Raw genomic sequence first — 20,746 nt, forward strand, 5'->3', positions numbered from 1 at the left:
ACGTGCCAGGCACTGTACTAAGCGCTGGGGTGAATACAAGCAAATCAGGTTGGACAGAGTCCCTGCCCCATGTGGGGCTCCCCGTCTCAATCCCCATTTTACAGATGAGGGAACTGAGGCACAGAGAAGTGCAGTGATTTGCTCAAGGTCACATAGCGGAGCCGGGATTTGAACCCATGACCATCTGGCTCCCAGGCCTGTGCTCTATCCACTAGGCCCTGCTGCTTCTTCAAGCAATGGCTTCACACGTGCCCACGTTTCATAGAGTAAAGGGTCAACAGTAATAAAAATAATAGTAATAATGATGGTATTTGTTAAGCGCTTACTACGTGCCAAGCACTGTTCTAAGCACAGGGGGAGATACATGGTTATCAGGCTGTCCCAGGTGGGGCTCACAGTCTTCATCCCCATTTCACAGATGAGGTAACTGAGGCACAGAGAAGTTAAGTAACTTCCCCAAAGTCACACAGCTGACAAGTGGCAGAGCCGGGATTAGAACCCACAATCTCTCATCCCGGCTCTGCCACTTCAAGCAGGGGCTCTAGTTGACAAGACTGGGCATTCTTTTCCCCCTTACAATCAATCCATCGACTCGATTCACTGATAAGTGATGCATGCTTTTGGACCTTTCTTGATAGCCCACTTCCATAATAATAATAATGATGGCATTTATTGAGCGCTTACTATGTGCAAAGCACTGTTCTAAGCGCTGGGGAGGTTACAAGCTGATCAGGCTGTCCCACATGGGGCTCACAGTCTTCATCCCCATTTTACAGATGAGGTAACTGAGGCACAGAGAAGTTAAGTGACTTGCCCAAGTCCCATAGCTGACAATTGGCGGAGCCGGGATTTGAACCCATGACCTCTGACACCAAAGCCCATGCTCTTTCCACTGAGCCACGCTGTCCACCTGCTCTACTTCTAGTTCCTCATAACATCCCTGTTCCAGACCCCTCTCCTGTGGTGCATCTAAAATAAACCGTGCTTTCCTTCCCTCTTCACCACTCTATTTATTTATTTATTTTACTTGTACATATCTATTCTATTTATTTTATTTTGTTAACATGCTTTGTTTTGTTCTCTGTCTCCCCCTTCTAGACTGTGAGCCCACTGTTGGGTAGGGACCGTCTCTATATGTCGCCAACTTGTACTTCCCAAGCGCTTAGTACAATGCTCTGCACACAGTAAGCGCTCAATAAATACGATGGATTGATGGATTGATTACCCGACAAAAGTGAGTTGCTCAGACACTGGGTGTGAAATGACAACGCCTACATCCCATGAACCAGCATCGGTGAAATGACTTGAGTGCCCCCACCCCCAAAACAGCCCCCAAGTGCCCAACCGCAGTAAAAGTAGGTAAGAGAATAAAAAGCAAGCGACTTGCCAAGGGTCTTGAAAGTTTGTTTCTTCTTTTCTCTCTATTGTTTGCCAGAGCTATTTTGTAGTCTTCGCAATAAAACCCATTGTCATAAAAGGCTCTCTCTCCTCCCTCTGACAAACATGTCATTTCTCTTGGTGGCTTTGTTTTTATTTACTTCCCATTTGAGTAGGAAAGTGATCAACACGGGTCTAGAGAACAGTGTCTCTTGGCTAACTGATGCACCTCTCTCTTGAAGCCAATTTCCCAGTGCTGCTGGCTCTAGGTCATTTGTGGCCAGTGCTCCTCTCCCATTCCAGCCTAGCCAACACCCTTCCTTCTCTAACCCCAAACTATGGACCAGGCCTCCATTTCCTCCCCCTTTTAGACTGTGAGCCCACTGTTGGGTAGTGACTGTCTCTATATGTTGCCAATTTGTACTTCCCAAGCGCTTAGTACAGTGCTCTGCACATAGTAAGCGCTCAATAAATACGATTGATGATGATGATGATTTCATCCTTCTCCCTCTGGACCCTTAGCTCAAGCCCTCCCCGCTGCATGGGACTCCCTCCCCCTTCCTCTCCAGCAGACCACCAATCTCCCCATCTTCAAAACTCTACTAAATCCTATCTCCTCCCTTCCCTAACCTCTCAATTCTTCACCCTAGTCTCCCTTCCTTGTGTCCCCTACATACTGGTTCTGTGCCACCTAGGCACTTTATTAATCCTCCCCCAGGCCCACAGGAGGTATATACATACAACTGCCAATTCCCTACCCGTAATTTATTTTAACGTCCGTCTCCCCCAACGAATTGTGAGCTTCTTGCGAGTGGAGATCCCGTCTACCGACTCCGTAGTACCGTCCTCTCCCAAGTGCTTAGTCGAGTGCTCTGCATACAGTAAACGCTCGGTAAATTGGGTGGCAAGTGGGTTTAATAGTCACTGACACTGTTATAATCAACCAATTTTTAGGCAATACATTTTGTTACCATTACACTCCTGGTGTGTGGGACACGGAGTTATGATCAAACAGCCAGGCAATTCATTTTGTCAACATTACACTCGGTGCGGGTGGGCTCTGGTGTCTATTCAGAAGAAGGCTGGGTTCAACTCTTACCTCTCCACGAGTGCAGGGGAAGGGCCTGGAGTATCTAGAAGTGCAAACGGCTCCCTTCTCGGCAACGTCATCCTCCAGGCCGAAGGTGGAGGAGCAGTTGGAGGCAAAGTACTTGTAAGGCTTCCACGTTTTCCCGAAATCCTGGGACCGCTCCAGGACCATGGCGGCCGGCCTGGGCGACTTGAACACCAGGATCAAGTGGGTGAAGTAGAACTCGGCCTCCAAGTCCAACTGGATCGTCTCCCTGCGGGCGTCCTCGGCCGACTGCCACCACGTCCGGGGATGGCGGAAGGAGGAGTCGGCCATGGCGGAGGGGAGGTGAGCCAGCCGTGGGAGCGCCGCATTGCACTTGTCGCACTTGGGCTGGCGGCAGGTCAAGTCCGCGTTCTCACTGTAAGAGCAGTAGAGTTCGGTGGCGTTGCGACCGCAGGTGGAATCGGCCCAGAGTTTCCTCCCGAGGGCCAGGTTTCCCATCCGAGGGTTGCAGGCCTTTACGCAGTGCGACCTTGCTCCAGCTCCGCCACTCAGCCCTAAGCGGGGGAAATAAAAACAAACAAAAACAAACAAAACCAAGGTCACTCCAAAGCCAACCTCCCTGGGAAGGTGCCCCTTCAGCCTGGTCCGCCTGAGGTGGCCAACTATGGCTGAGGTCATCATCCTCTCCCGTTTTGAAGGAACAGTTGATCGCAAATTAAGGATAATCATAATAATAACGATGATGGCATTTGTTAAGCGCTTACTATGTGCAAAGCGCTGTTCTAAGCGTTGTGTTGCCAATTTGTACTTCCCAAGCGCCTAGTACAGTGCTCTGCACATAGTAAGCGCTCAATAAATACGATTGATGATGAGGATGGGGGGATACAATGGGAACAAGTTGTCCCACGTGGGGCTCACAGTCTTAATCCTCATTTTACAGATGAGGTCACCGAGGCTCAGAGAAGTTAAGTGACTTGCCCAAGGTCACACAGCAGACGTGTGGAGGAGCCGGGATTCAAACCCGTGACCTCTGACTCCAAAGCCCGTGCTCTTTCCACTGAGCCACGCTGCTGTAACTTGGACAGGGTGGCACTGCTGCTCTGCATTTCCCCCGTAGGCTTTATTATCGTAGTTTCTTTACATTTGGAATTTAAATCTCGTCCAACCAAAGTGTCTAAGAAGAAAAGAAAATCTCCACAGATGTGGGTTGGGGGTTTTAACGCTTTTAGAACCTCCCTGCTTTTTGACATTGGCAGCCAGTGAGGAACCGCGCTACATCTCTTGACCTGCAATATCTTCATTTAAAATCTAAAAATAAATGGAAATGAAGGTTCCTGTAACTTGGATACAAGCAGCAAATCTTAATATTTTAAATATGAATATATAATCTTTCCCACCTGGCATCATTCATTTCACACATTAACTCTATGTCTGCCTGAATAAACCTAGGGTTTCCCGAGAAATGACTCAAAGCCAAAAAGGGATCCTTTTTGCTTTTACATTAATAGCCAAGGAAAGAGTGACTTCAACTGGAGAAGCAATATTGGTTGTTTAATGGATGGAACATTCAGAACAAATTCTTCTCTGACTGCAAAAGCATAAAACGTGGAGACAGAGTCGAGTAGTAAAAAGGACAGTTGTTGCTCAAACACACACCCAAAATCCACCCTTGATACAAAGTAAACAAAACTGACAAAGGGGTCAACTGTGAACTTGGCAGGTGGCAGAAAAGCTTATCTTAGAGGCTTCACTTTTATTGTCTTATGCAGTGAAGTTACCTGCCTAACAGGAGGATGTTTGGAGTTTGGCAGCCTCTGCAACCACATTCAAACACAGTCTCTGAGCCAGAGCACCATTTTAGAGAAACAAACACACAGATACACACACACACACACACACACACACACACACACACAAACACACTCCTCCCCCCACCCATAACCTCCAGAAGCGCTCCAAAAGACTTGAACTTTTTAGTTTCTTAAAGCCAAACCCGTTTAGCTTGCGATAAAGGCCTTAGTTATTGCACATTCTTATCCACTTTTCAACTATGTGATCCTGTTCTAAGAATCTGAAATGCAACACCGCCACGGCTACTAATTATTAAAAACAAAATTCAAAGAAAAGCAAGCAGGGAAAGAGGCGACTGTAACCAGTCTAACAAAACCCTAAAGTCTGTCCCACCAAAGGCTGGAATAGAACAGACGTGGCATTTCTGTGATAACAGAAGGCCATCAAACGACAACTTGGGAGGAAAGGAGGAAATAACCTTCAACTCCGTGCAGTGTTTTCGCATCTAAAATCAGGGGCATCCTTGGACCGTTTTAACCATATGCTAGTCTGCACTCGGGCTCGCTGGAGAACTGACGGGCAGCAATCATCATCATCAATCGTATTTATTGAGCGCTTACTATTTGCAGAGCACTGTACTAAGCGCTTGGGAAGTACAAATTGGCAACATATACGGCAACATATTGCCATATACAACATATATGGCAATCAGTTATGGAAAGGGCATCCAAACAGACAGACAGTATGCCATGAGAAGCAGCATGGCTCATTGGAAAGAGCACGGGCTTTGGAGTCAGAGGTCATGGGTTTGAATCCCGGCTCCGCCACATGTCTGCTGTGTGACCTTGGGCAAGTCACTTAACTTCTCTGAGCCTCAGTTCCCTCATCTGTAAAACGGGGATTAAGACTGTGAGCCCCACGTGGGACAACTTGATCACCTTGTATCCCCCCAGCGCTTAGAACAGTGCTCTGCACATAGTAAGCGCTTAACAAATGCCATCATCATCATCATCATCATGACTCACCTGCAGAGCATCTAGGGGAAAATCATATACCACACTGCCCATACGAGGCTGTCGGACTTGAAACATTTGCCTGGCCGTGCTTATTTACACCGGTTTGACTCCTTTTAGACTTCTGCCACAACGTGGTTTAGAAAGGGGAAAAGTTTATAAGCGTTTATATGTATCTGTGGGGGCACGACTGGAGGCATTTAAATCAACAACCTCACTCCACGGAAATTGTGCGGACCGTGAAACAGCTCTTGCCCCCTGCTTTCCCAATAACAAACAGCCCACGTGAAAGGGTGGGTCAGAAACTTCCCGATCGGTCCGCAGAATCCTTGGAGATCCTTGGAGCTCCATCCAAGTTTGTCAGGGAAGGTCCTCTACAGGGGCAGGGCTGGGCTGGGCAGAGCTGGGGTGGGCAAAGCTGGGCAGGATGGTGGGCTCTGAAGGAGCCTGGATTCCTCGGTCCTCGGACGAAATTTGGTGGTGGAGGGGGTCACCCCGAGTTCGGGGGGTCTAAAGAGAGAAGAACAGGGGTGCGATGCCCTGTCTCCCCCTCACTCTGAGCCCAAGGGTGGGCGAGGAAGGGCAGCGAGGTCCTCAGAGCCAGGTCTGGGCACCCTCCTCCTCCTCCTGGCCTGGGACCCGCTGTTGGGCAGGGACCGTCTCTACATTCATTCAATTCATTCAATCGCATTTATTGAGCACTTACTGTGTGCAGAGCACTGTACTGAGCGCTTGGGAAGGACAAGGTTGGCAACATATAGAGACGGTCCCTACGCAACAGCGGGCTCACAGTCTAGAAGGGGGAGACGGGGAACAAAACACATTGACAAAATAAAATAAATAGAATAAATGTGTACGAATAAAATAGAGTAATAAATACGTACAGACATATATATACAGGTAAATATGTACAGACATATTTACAGACATAGCTGCCTCACTGGGGAAGCAGCGTGGCTCAGTGGAAAGAGCCCGGGCTTTGGAGTCAGAGTTCATGGGTTCGAATCCCGGCTCCGCCAATTGTCAGCTGTGTGACTTTGGGCAAGTCACTTAACTTCTCCGTGCCTCAGTTACCTCATCTGTAAAATGGGGATTAAGACTGTGAGCCCCCTGTGGGACAACCTGTTCACCTTGTAACCGCCCCAGCGCTTAGAACAGTGCTTTGCACATAGTAAGCGCTTAATAAATGCCATTATTCCTTTTAGACTGTGAGCCCACTGTTGGGTAGGGACTGTCTCTATATGTTGCCAATTTGTACTTCCCAAGAGCTTAGTACAGTGCTCTGCACATAGTAAGCGCTCAATAAATCCGATTGATGATGATATATATACCTGTATATATGTATACAGGTGCTGCGGGGAGGGGAAGGAGGTAAGGCAGGGGGGATAGGGAGGGGGATGCCCACCTGTCCTCTCCCAAGCGCTTAGTACAGTGCTCCGCACACAGTAAGCGCTCAGTCAAAACGATGGCATGAACTGAATGAACGGGTGGCCCGGGCAGCACAGGCGGGCCCGGGGGAGGAGGGTGGTGAGGACGCCCTTTATGGGCAGGGATGGGCTCTCTTCTGGGTTGGGATCGTACTTTCCCAGCGCTCAGCACAGTGCTTCGGTGGGCACTGCCCGCTGCCGCCTGCGGACCCCTTTGGTCCTTCTAGCCTGGGTGCCCGGGGTTGGGCAGGGACCGTCTCTACATAATAATAATAATAATGACGGCATTTAGTGAGCGCTTACTATGTGCCAAGCACTGTTCTAAGCGCCGGGGAGGTTCCAAGGTGATCAGGTTGGCCCACGGGGAGGCTCCCAGTCTTCATCCCCATTTTACAGATGAGGGAACTGAGGCCCAGAGAAGTGGACTGGCCCCGAGTCACACAGGTGACAAGTGGCGGAGCCGGGATTAGAACCCACGACCTCCGACTCCAAAGGCCGGGCACATGTTGCCCACTTGTCCAAGCGTTTAGTGCAGTGCGCTCAATAAATTCAATTGTATTTGTTGAGCGCTTACTGTGATATACGAATGAATGAATGAATGCTCCGCACGCAGTGAGCGCTCCATCAGGACGATGGAATGGATGAAGCGTTTAGTGCAGTGCTCCGCACACACTGAGCGCTCAATCAATACGCTTGAATGGAGTGGCGGCCAAGCGTTTAGCGCAGTGTTCTGCACACAGTGAGCGCTCCATCAGGACGACGGCATGGATGAAGGGGCGGCCAAGCGCTTCGTGCAGTGCTCCGCACACCGTGAGCGCTCAATCAATACGCTTGAACGGAGTTTAGTACACTGCTCCGCACACAGTGACCGCTCAATCAGTACGCTTGGATGGATGAAGTGGCGGCCAAGCGCTTAGTGCAGTGTTCCGCACCCAGTGAGCGCTCCATCATGATGATGGGGTGGATGAAGGGGCGGCCAAGCGCTTAGTGCAGTGCTCCGCACACGGTGAGCGCTCCATCCTAATAACGAGGGCATTTACTGAGCGCTGACTCTGTGCAGAGCGCTCGATGGAATGAATGAATGAGGGGTCCGGATGGGGGGCGGCCACCAGCTCTCCCCCCAAGTCTGCCCACCCTCCGTGCTGGCAAGGGAGGAGAGGGGCAAGCCGGGCATCCTCCTCGGAGGAGGAGGCCGCGGGGCAAAGGGGCGGGACCCCGGGCCTCGCCAGCCATTCATTCATTCAATCGTATTTATTGAGCGCTTACGGAGTGCAGAGCACTGTACTAAGCGCTTGGGAAGTACAAGTTGGCAACGTATAGAGACGATCCCTACCCAACAGCGGGCTCACAGTCTAGAAGGGGATGGGGGGGACAGACCACAAAACAAAACATATTAACAATATAAAACAAATTGAATAAATTTGTACATGTAAAATAGAATAATAAATATGTACAAACACAGGTGGAGCAGCAGTGTGGCTTAGGGGAAAGGGTACAGGTTTAGGAGTCAGAGGTCATGGGTTCTAATCCCGACTCCTCCGCTTGTCTGCTGTGTGACTTTGGGCCAGTCACTTAACTTCTCTGGGCCTCAGTTCCCTCGTCTGTAAAATGAGGATTAAGACTGGTAGCCCCATGGGGGGCAGCCTGATTACCTTGTATATTCCCCCCTCCCAGCGTTTAGAACAGTGCTTGGCACATAGTAAGCGCTTAACAAATTGATTAATTCATTCATTCAATCGTATTTATTGAGCGCTTACAGTGTGCAGAGCACTGGACTAAGCGCTTGGGAAGTACAAGTTGGCAACATATAGAGACGGTCTCTACCCAACAGTGGGCTCACAGTCTAGAAGGGGGAGACAGAGAACAAAACAAAACATATTAACAAAATAAAATAAATAGAATAAATATGTTATATTCATTCATTCAATCGCATTTATTGAGCGCTTACTGTGTGCAGAGCACTGTACTAAGCGCTTGGGAAGGACAAAATGGCAACATATAGAGACGTCTCTACCCAACAGTGGGCTCACAGTCTAGAAGGAGGAGACAGAGAACAAAACAAATTAACAAAATAAAATAAATAGAATAAATATGTTATATTCATTCATTCATTCAATCGTATTTACTGAGCGTTTACTGTGTGCGGAGCACTGTACTAAGCGCTTGGGAAGTACAAGTTGGCAACATATAGAGACGGCCCCTACCCAACAGTGGGCTCACTCCCCCTCCGCCCCCCCACTTTACCTCCTTCCCCTCCCCACAGCACCTGTATATATGTATATATGTTTGTATGTATTTATTACCCGATTTTATTTGTACATATTTATTCTATTTATTTTATTTTGTTAATATGTTTCATTGCCTGTCTCCCCCTTCTAGACTGTGAGCCCGATGTTGGGTAGGGACCGTCTCTATATGTTGACAACTTGTCCTTCCCAAGCGCTTAGCCCAGTGCTCTGCACACAGTAAGCGCTCAATAAATGCGATTGAATGAATGAATATGTTGCCAACTTGTCCTTCCCAAGCGCTTAGTCCAGTGCCCTGCACACAGTAAGCGCTCAATAAATACGATTGAATGAATGACTATGTTGCCAACTTGTCCTGCCCAAGCGCTTAGTCCAGTGCCCTGCACTCGGTAAGTGCTCAATAAATACGATTGAATGAATGAATATGTTGCCAGCTCGTCCTTCCCAAGCGCTTAGTCCAGTGCTCTGCACTCGGTAAGCGCTCAATAAATACGACTGAATGAATGAATATGTTGCCAACTTGTCCTTCCCTAGCTCTTAGTCCAGTGCTCTGCACACGGTAAGCGCTCAATACAGACGATTGAATCAATCGTATTTATTGAGCGCTTACTGTGTGCAGAGCACTGTACTAACCGCTCGGGAAGTACAAGTTGGCAACATATAGAGACAGACCCTACCCAACAGTGAGCTCACAGTCTAAAAGGGGGGGAATATGTTGCCAACTTGTCCTTCCCAAGCGCTTAGGACAGTGCTCTGCATTCGGTAAGCGCTCAATAAATACGACTGAATGAATGACTATGTTGGCAACTTGTCCTTCCCAAGCGTTTAGCCCAGTGCCCTGCACACGGTAAGCGCTCAATAGATACGACTGAATGAATGAATATGTTGCCAACTTGTCCTTCCCTAGCTCTTAGTCCAGTGCTCTGCACACGGTAAGCGCTCAATACAGACGATTGAATCAATCAATCGTATTTATTGAGCGCTTACTGTGTGCAGAGCACTGTACTAACCTCTCGGGAAGTACAAGTTGGCAACATATAGAGACAGACCCTACCCAACAGTGAGCTCACAGTCTAAAAGGGGGGGAATATGTTGCCAACTTGTCCTTCCCAAGCGCTTAGTCCAGTGCTCTGCATTCGGTAAGCGCTCAATAAATATGACTGAATGAATGACTATGTTGCCAACTTGTCCTTCCCAAGCGCTTAGCCCAGTGCCCTGCACTCGGTAAGCGCTCAGTAAGTATGACTGAATGAATGACTATGTTGGCAACTTGTCCTTCCCAAGCACTTAGCCCAGTGCCCTGCACACGGTAAGCGCTCAATAAATACGACTGAATGAATGAATATGTTGCCAACTTTGTCCTGCCCAAGCGCTCAGTCCAGTGCTTTGCACACGTTCAAAAAAAACCTCCTCAGTCCTCACCTGCCCCACTTCTCAAAAACCTCCAGTGACTTCTCGTCCATCTCTGCATCAGACAACAACTTCTTACCATCGGCTTGAAGGCGCTCAAGCAGCTTTCTCCCTCCTACATAACTTGTATTACGACCCAGTGTATGCACTTCACTCTAACACCAACCTACTCTCTGTACTTCGATCTTGTCTATTTCACTGCGCACTCCTTGCCCACTTCCTCTCTTGGGCCTGAAACTCCTAGCCCACTGTTGGGTAGGGACTGTCTCTATATGTTGCCAATTTGTACTTCCCAAGCGCTTAGTACAGTGCTCTGCACATAGTAAGCGCTCAATAAATACGATTGATGATGATGATGGTTAAGCGCTCAATAAATACGATTAAATGAACGACTAGGTTGCCAACTTATCCTTCCCAAGCGCTTAGTCCAGTGCTCTGCACTCGGTAAGCGCTCAATAAATACGATTGAATAAATGACTATGTTGCCAGCTTGTCCTGCCCAAGCGCTTAGCCCAGTGCCCTGCACTCAGTAAGCGCTCAGTAAGTACGACTGAATGAATGAATATGTTGCCAACTTGTCCTTCCCTAGCGCTTAGCCCAGTGCTCTGCACTCGGTAAGCGCTCAATAATTACGACTGAACGAACGACTATGTTGCCAACTTGTCCTTCCCAAGCGCTTAGTCCAGTGCCCTGCACAGGGTAAGCGCTCAATCATCATCACCATCATCAATCGTATTTATTGAGCGCTTACTGTGTGCAGAGCACTGGACTAAGCGCTTGGGAAGGACAAATTGGCAACATAGAGAGACGGTCCCTACCCAACAGTGGGCTCAGAGTCTAAAAGGGGGAGACGGAGAACAAAACCAAACAGACTAACAAAATAAAATAAATAGAATAGATATGTACAAGTAAAATAAATAAATAAATAGAGCAATAAATATGTACAAACGTATATACGTATATACACAGGTGCTGTGGGGAAGGGAAGGAGGTAAGAAGGGATAGGATCGAATGACTGAACGGTTATCACATACATCATCATCATCATCAATCGTATTTATTGAGCGCTTACTGTGTGCAGAGCACTGGACTAAGCGCTTGGGAAGGAGAAGTTGGCAACATATCGAGACGGTCCCTACCCAACGGTGGGCTCACAGTCTAAAAGGGGGAGACGGAGAACAAAACCAAACATACTAACAAAATAAAATAAATAGAATCGATAGGTACAAGTAAAATAGAGTAATAAATACGTACAAACATATATACATATAAACAGGTGCTGCGAGGAAGGGAAGGAGGTACAAATTGGCAGCACAGAGAGACAGTCCCTACCCAACAGTGGGCTCAGAGTCTAAAAGGGGGAGATGGAGAACAAAACCAAACAGACTAACAAAATAAAATAAATAGAATAGATAGGTACAAGTAAAATAAATGGAGTGATAAATATGCACAAACATATATACATATAAACAGGTGCTGCGGGGAAGGGAAGGAGGTACAAATTGGCAGCATGGAGAGACAGTCCCTACCCAACAGTGGGCTCAGAGTCTAAAAGGGGGAGACGGAGAACAAAACCAAACAGACTAACAAAATAAAATAAATAGAATCGATATGTACAAGTAAAATAAATAAATAAATACATAAATAAATAGAGTAATAAATATGTACAAACATATATACGTATATACAGGTGCTGTGGGGAAGGGAAGGAGGTAAGAAGGGATAGGATCGAATGACTGGACGGTTATTATCACATACATCATCAATCGTCCCTACCCAACAGTGGGCTCAGAATCTAAAAGGGGGAGACGGAGAACAAAACCAAACAAACAAAATAAAATAAATAGAATAGATATATACAAGTAAAATAAATAAATAGAGTAATAAATATGTACAAACATATATACGTATAAACAGGTGCTGCGGGGAAGGGAAGGAGGTAAGAAGGGATAGGATCGAATGACTGAACGGTTATTATCACATACATCACCATCATCATCAATCGTATTTATTGAGCGCTTACTATGTGCAGAGCGCTTGGGAAGGACAAATTGGCAACGCATAGAGACGGTCCCTACCCAACGGTAGGCTCACAGTCTAAAAGGGGGAGACGGAGAACAAAACCAAACAGACTAACAAAATTAAATAAACAGAATAGATAGGTACAAGTAAAATAGATAAATAGAGTAATAAATGCGTGCAAACATATATACATATAAACAGGTGCTGCGGGGAAGGGAAGGAGGTAAGAAGGGATAGGATCGAATGACTGAACGGTTATTATCACATACATCATCATCATCATCAATCGTATTTATTGAGCGCTTACTACGTGCAGAGCACTGGGCTAAGCGCTTGGGAAGGACAAATTGGCAACATAGAGAGGCGGTCCCTACCCAACAGTGGGCTCAGAGTCTAAAAGGGGGAGACGGAGAACAAAACCAAACAGACTAACAAAATAAAATAAACAGAATAGATAGGTACAAGTAAAATAAATAGAGTAATAAATACGTACAAACATATATACATATAAACAGGTGCTGCGGGGAAGGGAAGGAGGTAAAAATTGGCAGCACAGAGAGACAGTCCCTACCCAACAGTGGGCTCAGAGTCTAAAAGGGGGAGACGGAGAACAAAACCAAACAGACCAACAAAATAAAATAAATAGAATAGATCTGTACAAGTAAAATAAATAAATAAATAGAGTAATAAATATGCACAAACATATATACAGGTGTTGTGGGGAAGGGAAGGCGGTAAAGAAGGGATAGGCTCGAATGACTGAACGGTTATCACATACATCATCATCATCATCAATCGTATTTATTGAGCGCTTACTATGTGCAGAGCACTGGACTAAGTGCTTGGGAAGGACAGATTGGCAACATATCGAGACAGTCCCTACCCAACAGTGGGCTCACAGACTAACCAAATAAAATAAATAGAATAGATATGTACAAGTAAAACAGAGTAATAAATATGTACAAACATATATACATATAAACAGGTGCTGCGGGGAAGGGAGGGAGGTAAGAAGGGATAGGATCGAATGACTGAACGGTTATCACATACATCATCATCATCAATCGTATTTATTGAGCGCTTACTATGTGCAGAGTGCTAGGGAAGGACAAATTGGCAACATATCGAGACGGTCCCTATCAATCAATCAATCGTATTTATTGAGCGCTTACTATGTGCAGAGCACTGGACTAAGCGCTTGGGAAGGACAAATTGGCAACATATCGAGACGGTCCCTACCCAACGGTGGGCTCACAGTCTAAAAGGGGGAGACGGAGAACAAAACCAAACAGACTAACAAAATAAAATAAATAGAATAGATCTGTACAAGTAAAATAAATAAATAAATAGAGTAATAAATATGTACAAACATATATACAGGTGCTGTGGGGAAGGGAAGGCAGTAAGAAGGGATAGGATCGAATGACTGAACGGTTATTATCACATACATCATCATCATCATCAATTGTATTTATTGAGCGCTTACTACGTGCAGAGCACTGGGCTAAGCGCTTGGGAAGGACAAGTTGGCAACATATCGAGACAGTCCCTACCCAACAGTGGGCTCACAGACTAACCAAATAAAATAAATAGAATGGATATGTACAAGTAAAATAAATAGTAATTAATACGTACAAACATATATACATATAAACAGGTGCTGCGGGGAAGGGAAGGAGGTACAAATTGGCAGCATAGAGAGACAGTCCCTACCCAACAGTGGGCTCACAGTCTAAAAGGGGGAGACGGAGAACAAAACCAGACTAACAAAATAAAATAAATAGAATAGATAGGTACAAGTAAAATAAATGAATAAATGTAGTAATAAATACGTACAAACATATATACATATAAACAGGTGCTGCGGGGAAGAGAAGGAGGTAAGAAGGGATAGGATCGAATGACTGAACGGTTATCATCACACACATCATCATCATCAATCGCATTTATTGAGCGCTTACTATGTGCAGAGCGCTTGGGAAGGTCAAATTGGCAACACATAGAGACGGTCCCTACCCAACTCAGAGTCTAAAAGGGGGAGACAGAGAACAAAACCAGACTAACAAAATAAAATAAATAGAATCGATATGTACAAGTAAAATAGAGCAATAAATATGCACAAACATATATACATATAAACAGGTGCTGCGGGGAAGGGAAGGAGGTAAGAAGGGATAGGATCGAATGACTGAACGGTTATTATCACACACATCATCATCATCAATCGTATTGAGTGCTTACTATGTGCAGAGCACTGGGCTAAGCGCTTGGGAAGGACAAATTGGCAACATAGAGAGACAGTCCCTACCCAACAGTGGGCTCACAGACTAAGCAAATAAAATAAATAGAATAGATATGTACACGTAAAATAAACAGAGTAATAAATATGTACATACATATAAACAGGTGCTGCGGGGAAGGGAAGGAGGTAAGAAGGGATAGGATCGAATGACTGAACGGTTATCATCATCATCATCATCAATCGTATTTATTGAGCGCTTACTGTGTGCAGAGCACTGCGCTAAGCGCTTGGGAAGTACAAGTTGGCAATATATAGAGACAGTCCCTACCCAACAGTGGGCTCACAGACCAACCAAATAAAATAAATAGAATAGATATGTACAAGTAAAATAAATAGAGCAATAAATACGTACAAACATATATACATATAAACAGGTGCTGCGGGGAAGGGAAGGAGGTACAAATTGGCAGCATAGAGAGACAGTCCCTACCCAACGGTAGGCTCAGAGTCTAAAAGGGGGAGACGGAGAACAAAACCAAACAGAGTAACAAAATAAAATAAATAGAATCGATAGGTACAAGTAAAATAGAGTAATAAATATGTACAAACATATATACATATAAACAGGTGCTGCGGGGAAGGGAAGGAGGTAAGAAGGGATAGGATCGAATGACTGAACGGTTATCATCACATACATCATCAATCGTATTTATTGAGCGCTTACTGTGTGCAGAGCACTGCGCTAAGCGCTTGAGAAGTACAGATTGGCAACATATCGAGACGGTCCCTACCCAGCAGTGGGCTCACAGTCTAAAAGGGGGAGACGGAGAACAAAACCAAACAGACTAACAAAATAAAATAAATAGAATAGATAGGTACAAGTAAAATAAATAGAGTAATAAATATGCACAAACATATATACATATAAACAGGTGCTGCGGGGAAGGGAAGGAGGTACAAATTGGCAGCACAGAGAGACAGTCCCTACCCAACCGTGGGCTCACAGTCTAAAAGGGGGAGACGGAGAACAAAACCAAACAGACTAACAAAATAAAATAAATAGAATAGATAGGTACAAGTAAAATAAATAGAGTAATAAATATGCACAAAGATATATACATATAAACAGGTGCTGCGGGGAAGGGAAGGAGGTACAAATTGGCAGCACAGAGAGACAGTCCCTACCCAACCGTGGGCTCACAGTCTAAAAGGGGGAGACGGAGAACAAAACCAAACAGACTAACAAAATAAAATAAATAGAATAGATAGGTACAAGTAAAATAAATAGAGTAATAAATATGCACAAACATATATACAGGTGCTGTGGGGAAGGGAAGGAGGTACAAATTGGCAGCACAGAGAGACAGTCCCTACCCAACCGTGGGCTCACAGTCTAAAAGGGGGAGACGGAGAACAAAACCAAACAGACTAACAAAATAAAATAAATAGAATAAACAGGTACAAGTAAAATAAATAAATAAATAAATAGAGTAATAAATATGTACAAGCATATATACAGGTGCTGTGGGGAAGGGAAGGCGGTAAGAAGGGATAGGATCGAATGACTGAACGGTTATCATCACATACATCACCATCATCATCATCAATCGTATTTATTGAGCGCTTATGTGTGCAGACCACTGCGCTAAGCGCTTGGGAAGGACAAATTGGCAACATAGAGAGACGGCCCCTACCCAGCAGTGGGCTCACGGTCTAAAAGGGGGAGACGGAGAACAAAACGAGACTAACAAAATAAAACAAATCCATGTCGACAGGTGACCCAGCTCTATTCTCCGCACACGGTAGGCGCGCGATAAATACGATTGATTGATTGATTGATGGATGGATGGATTGATCCCACCTGCGGCGGCGGAGCAGCTCCAGAGCAGCAGCAGCAGCAGCAGCAGCAGCGGCAGCGGCGGCGGCGGAGAGGAGGGGGGCAACGGTGTGAGCGTCGCCGGGGCGCCCATGGCTGGCGGGCCTCCGGAGCCCCGGGGGGAGATGCCCGTCCCGTCCCGTCCCGTCCGGTCCGTCCGTCAGGGCCGCCCCGTGGGCATGACTCCGGGCCCGGCCGGGACCCCTCCTCCAGCCGCTGCCCACCTTTCGGGCGCCCCTTCTATCCCTCCTCCTCCTCCTCCTCCTCCTCCTCTTCTTCCTCTTCTCCTCCTTCTCCTTGTTGTTGCGGCGGCTCCGTGTCGTCGTCCCCCCCGGGCCGCCCCAGCGGACGCATTTTTATGGCACCGACACGGCGGCGCCCCGGTGCCAGCCCCCGGACCGCCCCCCCCCACCCCCCCCCCCGCGCTCGCCGCACGGCCGCCGCCGCCGCCGACACCCTGCCGGCCGAGCGCGGTACTGCAGACAACCGCCCGGGACACGCCCCCTTTTCGCTCGTGCCACGCCCCCTTCCCGCGCCTTGACGGCCCGGGCGCTGCGACCCTGGCGGCCGAGCGCGGTACTGCGGCCTCCGGACCGCCGCCCCGCCCACGACACGCCCCCTCTCCACCCAGGACACGCCCCCTTTCCGCTCCTGCCACGCCCCCTTCCCGCGCCTTGACGGCCCGGGCGCTGCGACCCTGGCGGCCGAGCGCAGTACTGCAGCCCCCGGACCGCCGCCCCGCCCAGGCCACGCCCCCTCTCCGCCCAGGACACGCCCCCCTTCCCGCGCCGTGACAGTCCGGGCGCTGCGACCCTGGCGGCGGAACGCAGTACTGCAGCCCCCGGACCGCCGCCCCGCCCCGGACACGCCCCCTCTCCGCCCAGGCCACGCCCCCTCCCCGCGCCTGGACCGTCCGGGCGCTGCGACCCTTGCGGCGGAGCGCAGTACTGCAGCTCCCGGACCGCCGCCCCGCCCAGGACACGCCCCCTCTCCACCAGGCCACGCCCCCTCCCCTCGTCTTGACACCCCGGGCGCTGGGACCCTGGCGGCGGAGCGCAGTACTGCGGCCTCCGGACCGCCGCCCCGCCCACGACACGCCCCCTCTCCACCCAGGACGCGCCCCCTTTCCGCTCCTGCCACGCCCCCTTCCCGCGCCTTGACGGCCCGGGCGCTGCGACCCTGGCGGCCGAGCGCGGCACTGCGGCCTCCGGACCGCCGCCCCGCCCACGACACGCCCCCTCTCCACCCAGGACACGCCCCCTTCCCGCGCCTTGACGGCCCGGGCGCTGCGACCCTGGCGGCCGAGCGCAGTACTGCAGCCCCCGGACCGCCGCCCCGCCCAGGACACGCCCCCTATCCGCCCAGGACACGCCCCCTTCCCGCGCCTTGACGGCCCGGGCGCTGCGACCCTGGCGGCCGAGAGCGGTACTGCGGCCTCCGGACCGCCGCCCCGCCCAGGACACGGCCCCTCTCCGCCCAGGACACGCCCCCTCCACGCGCCTTGACCGTCCGGGCGCTGCGACCCTGGCGGCCGAGCGCGGTACTGCGGCCCCCGGAGCCCCCCCCTCGCCCATGACACGCCCCCTCCCCGCGTCTTGACAGCCCGGGCGCTGCGACCCTGGCGGCCGAGCGCGGTACTGCAGCCCCCCGACCGCCGCCCCGCCCAGACCACGCCCCCTCTCCGCCCAGACCGCGCCCCCTCTCCGCCCAGGCCACGCCCCCTTCCCGCGCCTTGACGGCCCGGGCGCTGCGACCCTTGCGGCCGAGCGCAGTACTGCAGCCCCCCGGACCGCCGCCCCGCCCACACACGCTCCATCTCCGCCCAGGACACGCCCCCTCCCCGCGACTTGACCGTCCGGGCGCTGCGACCCTGGCGGCCGAGCGCGGTACTGCGGCCTCCGGACCGCCGCCCCGCCCAGGACACGCCCCCCTCTCCGCCCAGGACACGCCCCCTCCCCGCGCCTTGACCGTCCGGGCGCTGCGACCCTGGCGGCGGAGCGCAGTACTGCGGCCCCCGGAGCCCCCCCCCTCGCCCAGGACACGCCCCCTCCCCGCGTCTTGATAGTCCGGGCTCTGTGACCCTTGCGGCGGAGCGCAGTACTGTAGCCTCCGGGGCGCCGCCCCGCCCAGGGCACGCCCCCCTCCACCCAGGACACGCCCCTCTCCGCCCAGGCCACGCCCCCTCCCCTCGTCTTGACACCCCGGGCGCTGCGACCCTGGCGGCCGAGCGCGGTACTGCAGCCCCCCGGACCGCCGCCCCGCCCAGACCACGCCCCCTCTCCGCCCAGACCGCGCCCCCTCTCCGCCCAGGCCACGCCCCCTTCCCGCGCCGTGACAGTCCGGGCGCTGCGACCCTGGCGGCCGAGCGTGGTACTGTGGCCCCCCGGACCGCCGCCCCGCCCACACACGCCCCATCTCCGCCCAGGACACGCCCCCTCCCCGCGACTTGACCGTCCGGGCGACCCTTGCGACCCTTGCGGCCGAGCGCGGTACTGCGGCCCTCCGGACCGCCGCCCCGCCCAGGACACGCCCCCTTTCCGCTCGTGCCACGCCCCTTTCCCGCGCCGTGACAGTCCGGGCGCTGCGACCCTGGCGGCGGAGCGCAGTACTGCAGCCCCCGGACCACCGCCCCGCCCAGGCCACGCCCCCTCTCCGCCCAGGACACGCCCCCTCCCCTCGTCTTGATAGTCCGGGCGCTGCGACCCTTGCGGCGGAGCGCAGTACTGCAGCCCCCGGAGGGCCGCCCCGCTCAGGACACGCCCCCTCCCCGCGTCTTGATAGTCCGGGCGCTGTGACCCTTGCGGCGGAGCGCAGTACTGTAGCCCCCGGGGCGTCGCCCCGCCCAGGGCACGCCCCCCTCCACCCAGGCCACGCCCCTCTCCGCCCAGGCCACGCCCCCTCCCCTCGTCTTGACAGCCCGGGCGCTGCGACCCTTGCGGCCGAGCGCAGTACTGCAGCCCCCGGAACACCGCCCCGCCCAGGACAAGCCCCCTCTCCGCCCAGGACACGCCCCCTTTCCGCTCGTGCCACGCCCCCTTCCCGCGCCGTGATAGCACGGGCGCTGCGTCCCTGGCGGCCGAGCGCGGTACTGCGGCCACCGGACCGCCGCCCAGCCCAGGACACGCCCCCTCCCCGCCCAGGACACGCCCCCTCCCTCGTCTTGATAGTCCGGGCGCTGCGACCCTTGCGGCGGAGCGCAGTCAGTACTGCAGCCCCCGGAGGGCCGCCCCGCCCAGGCCACGCCCCCTCTCCGCCCAGGCCACGCCCCATGCACCCAGGCCACGCCCCCTTTCCGCGCCTTGACAGTCCGGGCGCCGCGACCCTGGTGGCGGAGCGCAGTATTGTAGCCCCGGACCGCCGCCCCGCCCAGGACACGCCCCCCTTCCCGCGCCTTGACAGTCCGGGCGCTGCGACCCTTGCGGCGGAGCGCAGTACTGCAGCCCCCGGAGCGCCGCCCCGCCCAGGACACGCCCCCTATCCGCCCAGGGCGCTGCGACCCTTGCGGCGTAGCGCAGTACTGCAGCCCCCGGAGTGCCGCCCCGCCCAGGACACGCCCCCTATCCGCCCAGGTCGCTGCGACCCTTGCGGCGGAGCGCAGTACTGCAGCCCCCGGAGTGCCGCCCCGCCCAGGACACGGCCCCTCTACGCCCAGAACACGCCCCCTTTTCGCTCGTGCCACGCCCCCCTCCCGCGCCGTGACAGTCCGGGCGCTGCGACCCTGGCGGCAGAGCGCAGTACTGCAGCCCCCGGACCGCCGCCCCGCCCAGGCCACGCCCCCTCTCCGCACAGGCCACGCCCCTCACCGCCCAGGACACGCCCCCTTCCCGCGCCTTGACAGTCCGGGCGCTGCGACCCTTGCGGCGGAGCGCAGTACTGCAGCCCCCGACCGCCGCCCCGCCCCGGACACGCCCCCTTCCCGCGCCTTGACAGTACGGGCGCTGCGACCCTTGCGGCGGAGCGCAGTACTGCAGCCCCCGGAGCACCGCCCCGCAGAGGATCAGGATTAGAACCCACGACCTATCCACCAAGCTAGCTCTCTTCCTCCCTTCAAGGCCCTACTGAGAGCTCACCTCCTCCAGGAGGCCTTCTTAGACTGAGCCCCTTCCGTCCTCTCCCCCTTTCCATCCCCCCATCTTACCTCCTTCCCTTCCCCACAGCACCTGTTGATATGTATATATGTTTGTACATATTTATTACTCCATTTACTTGTACATATCTATTCTATTTATTTCATTTTGTTAGTATGTTTGGTTTTGTTCTCTGTCTC

At 51.9% G+C, this 20,746-nt stretch overlaps 1 protein-coding gene across 3 annotated transcripts in view; it reads right to left on the bottom strand.

Annotated features, from left to right (window-relative positions):
• NTN4 (netrin 4) overlaps nucleotides 1–16,861 on the bottom strand; it is a 121,912-nt gene extending 105,051 nt beyond the window's left edge. For all 3 annotated transcript variants that reach the window (XM_038756358.1, XM_038756357.1, XM_038756356.1), the window contains exons 1-2: nucleotides 16,465–16,861; nucleotides 2,477–3,006 (exon numbers count right to left, since the gene is read on the bottom strand). In XM_038756358.1, the coding sequence (XP_038612286.1) occupies nucleotides 2,477–3,006; nucleotides 16,465–16,573 (639 nt within the window). In that variant the 5' untranslated portion in view covers nucleotides 16,574–16,861. The remainder of the gene's footprint in view (nucleotides 1–2,476; nucleotides 3,007–16,464) is intronic.
• Nucleotides 16,862–20,746: the final 3,885 nt, after the last annotated feature.

Source organism: Tachyglossus aculeatus, chromosome 14 (assembly GCF_015852505.1).
Source record: "Tachyglossus aculeatus isolate mTacAcu1 chromosome 14, mTacAcu1.pri, whole genome shotgun sequence".
Lineage (NCBI taxonomy): Eukaryota > Metazoa > Chordata > Mammalia > Monotremata > Tachyglossidae > Tachyglossus > Tachyglossus aculeatus.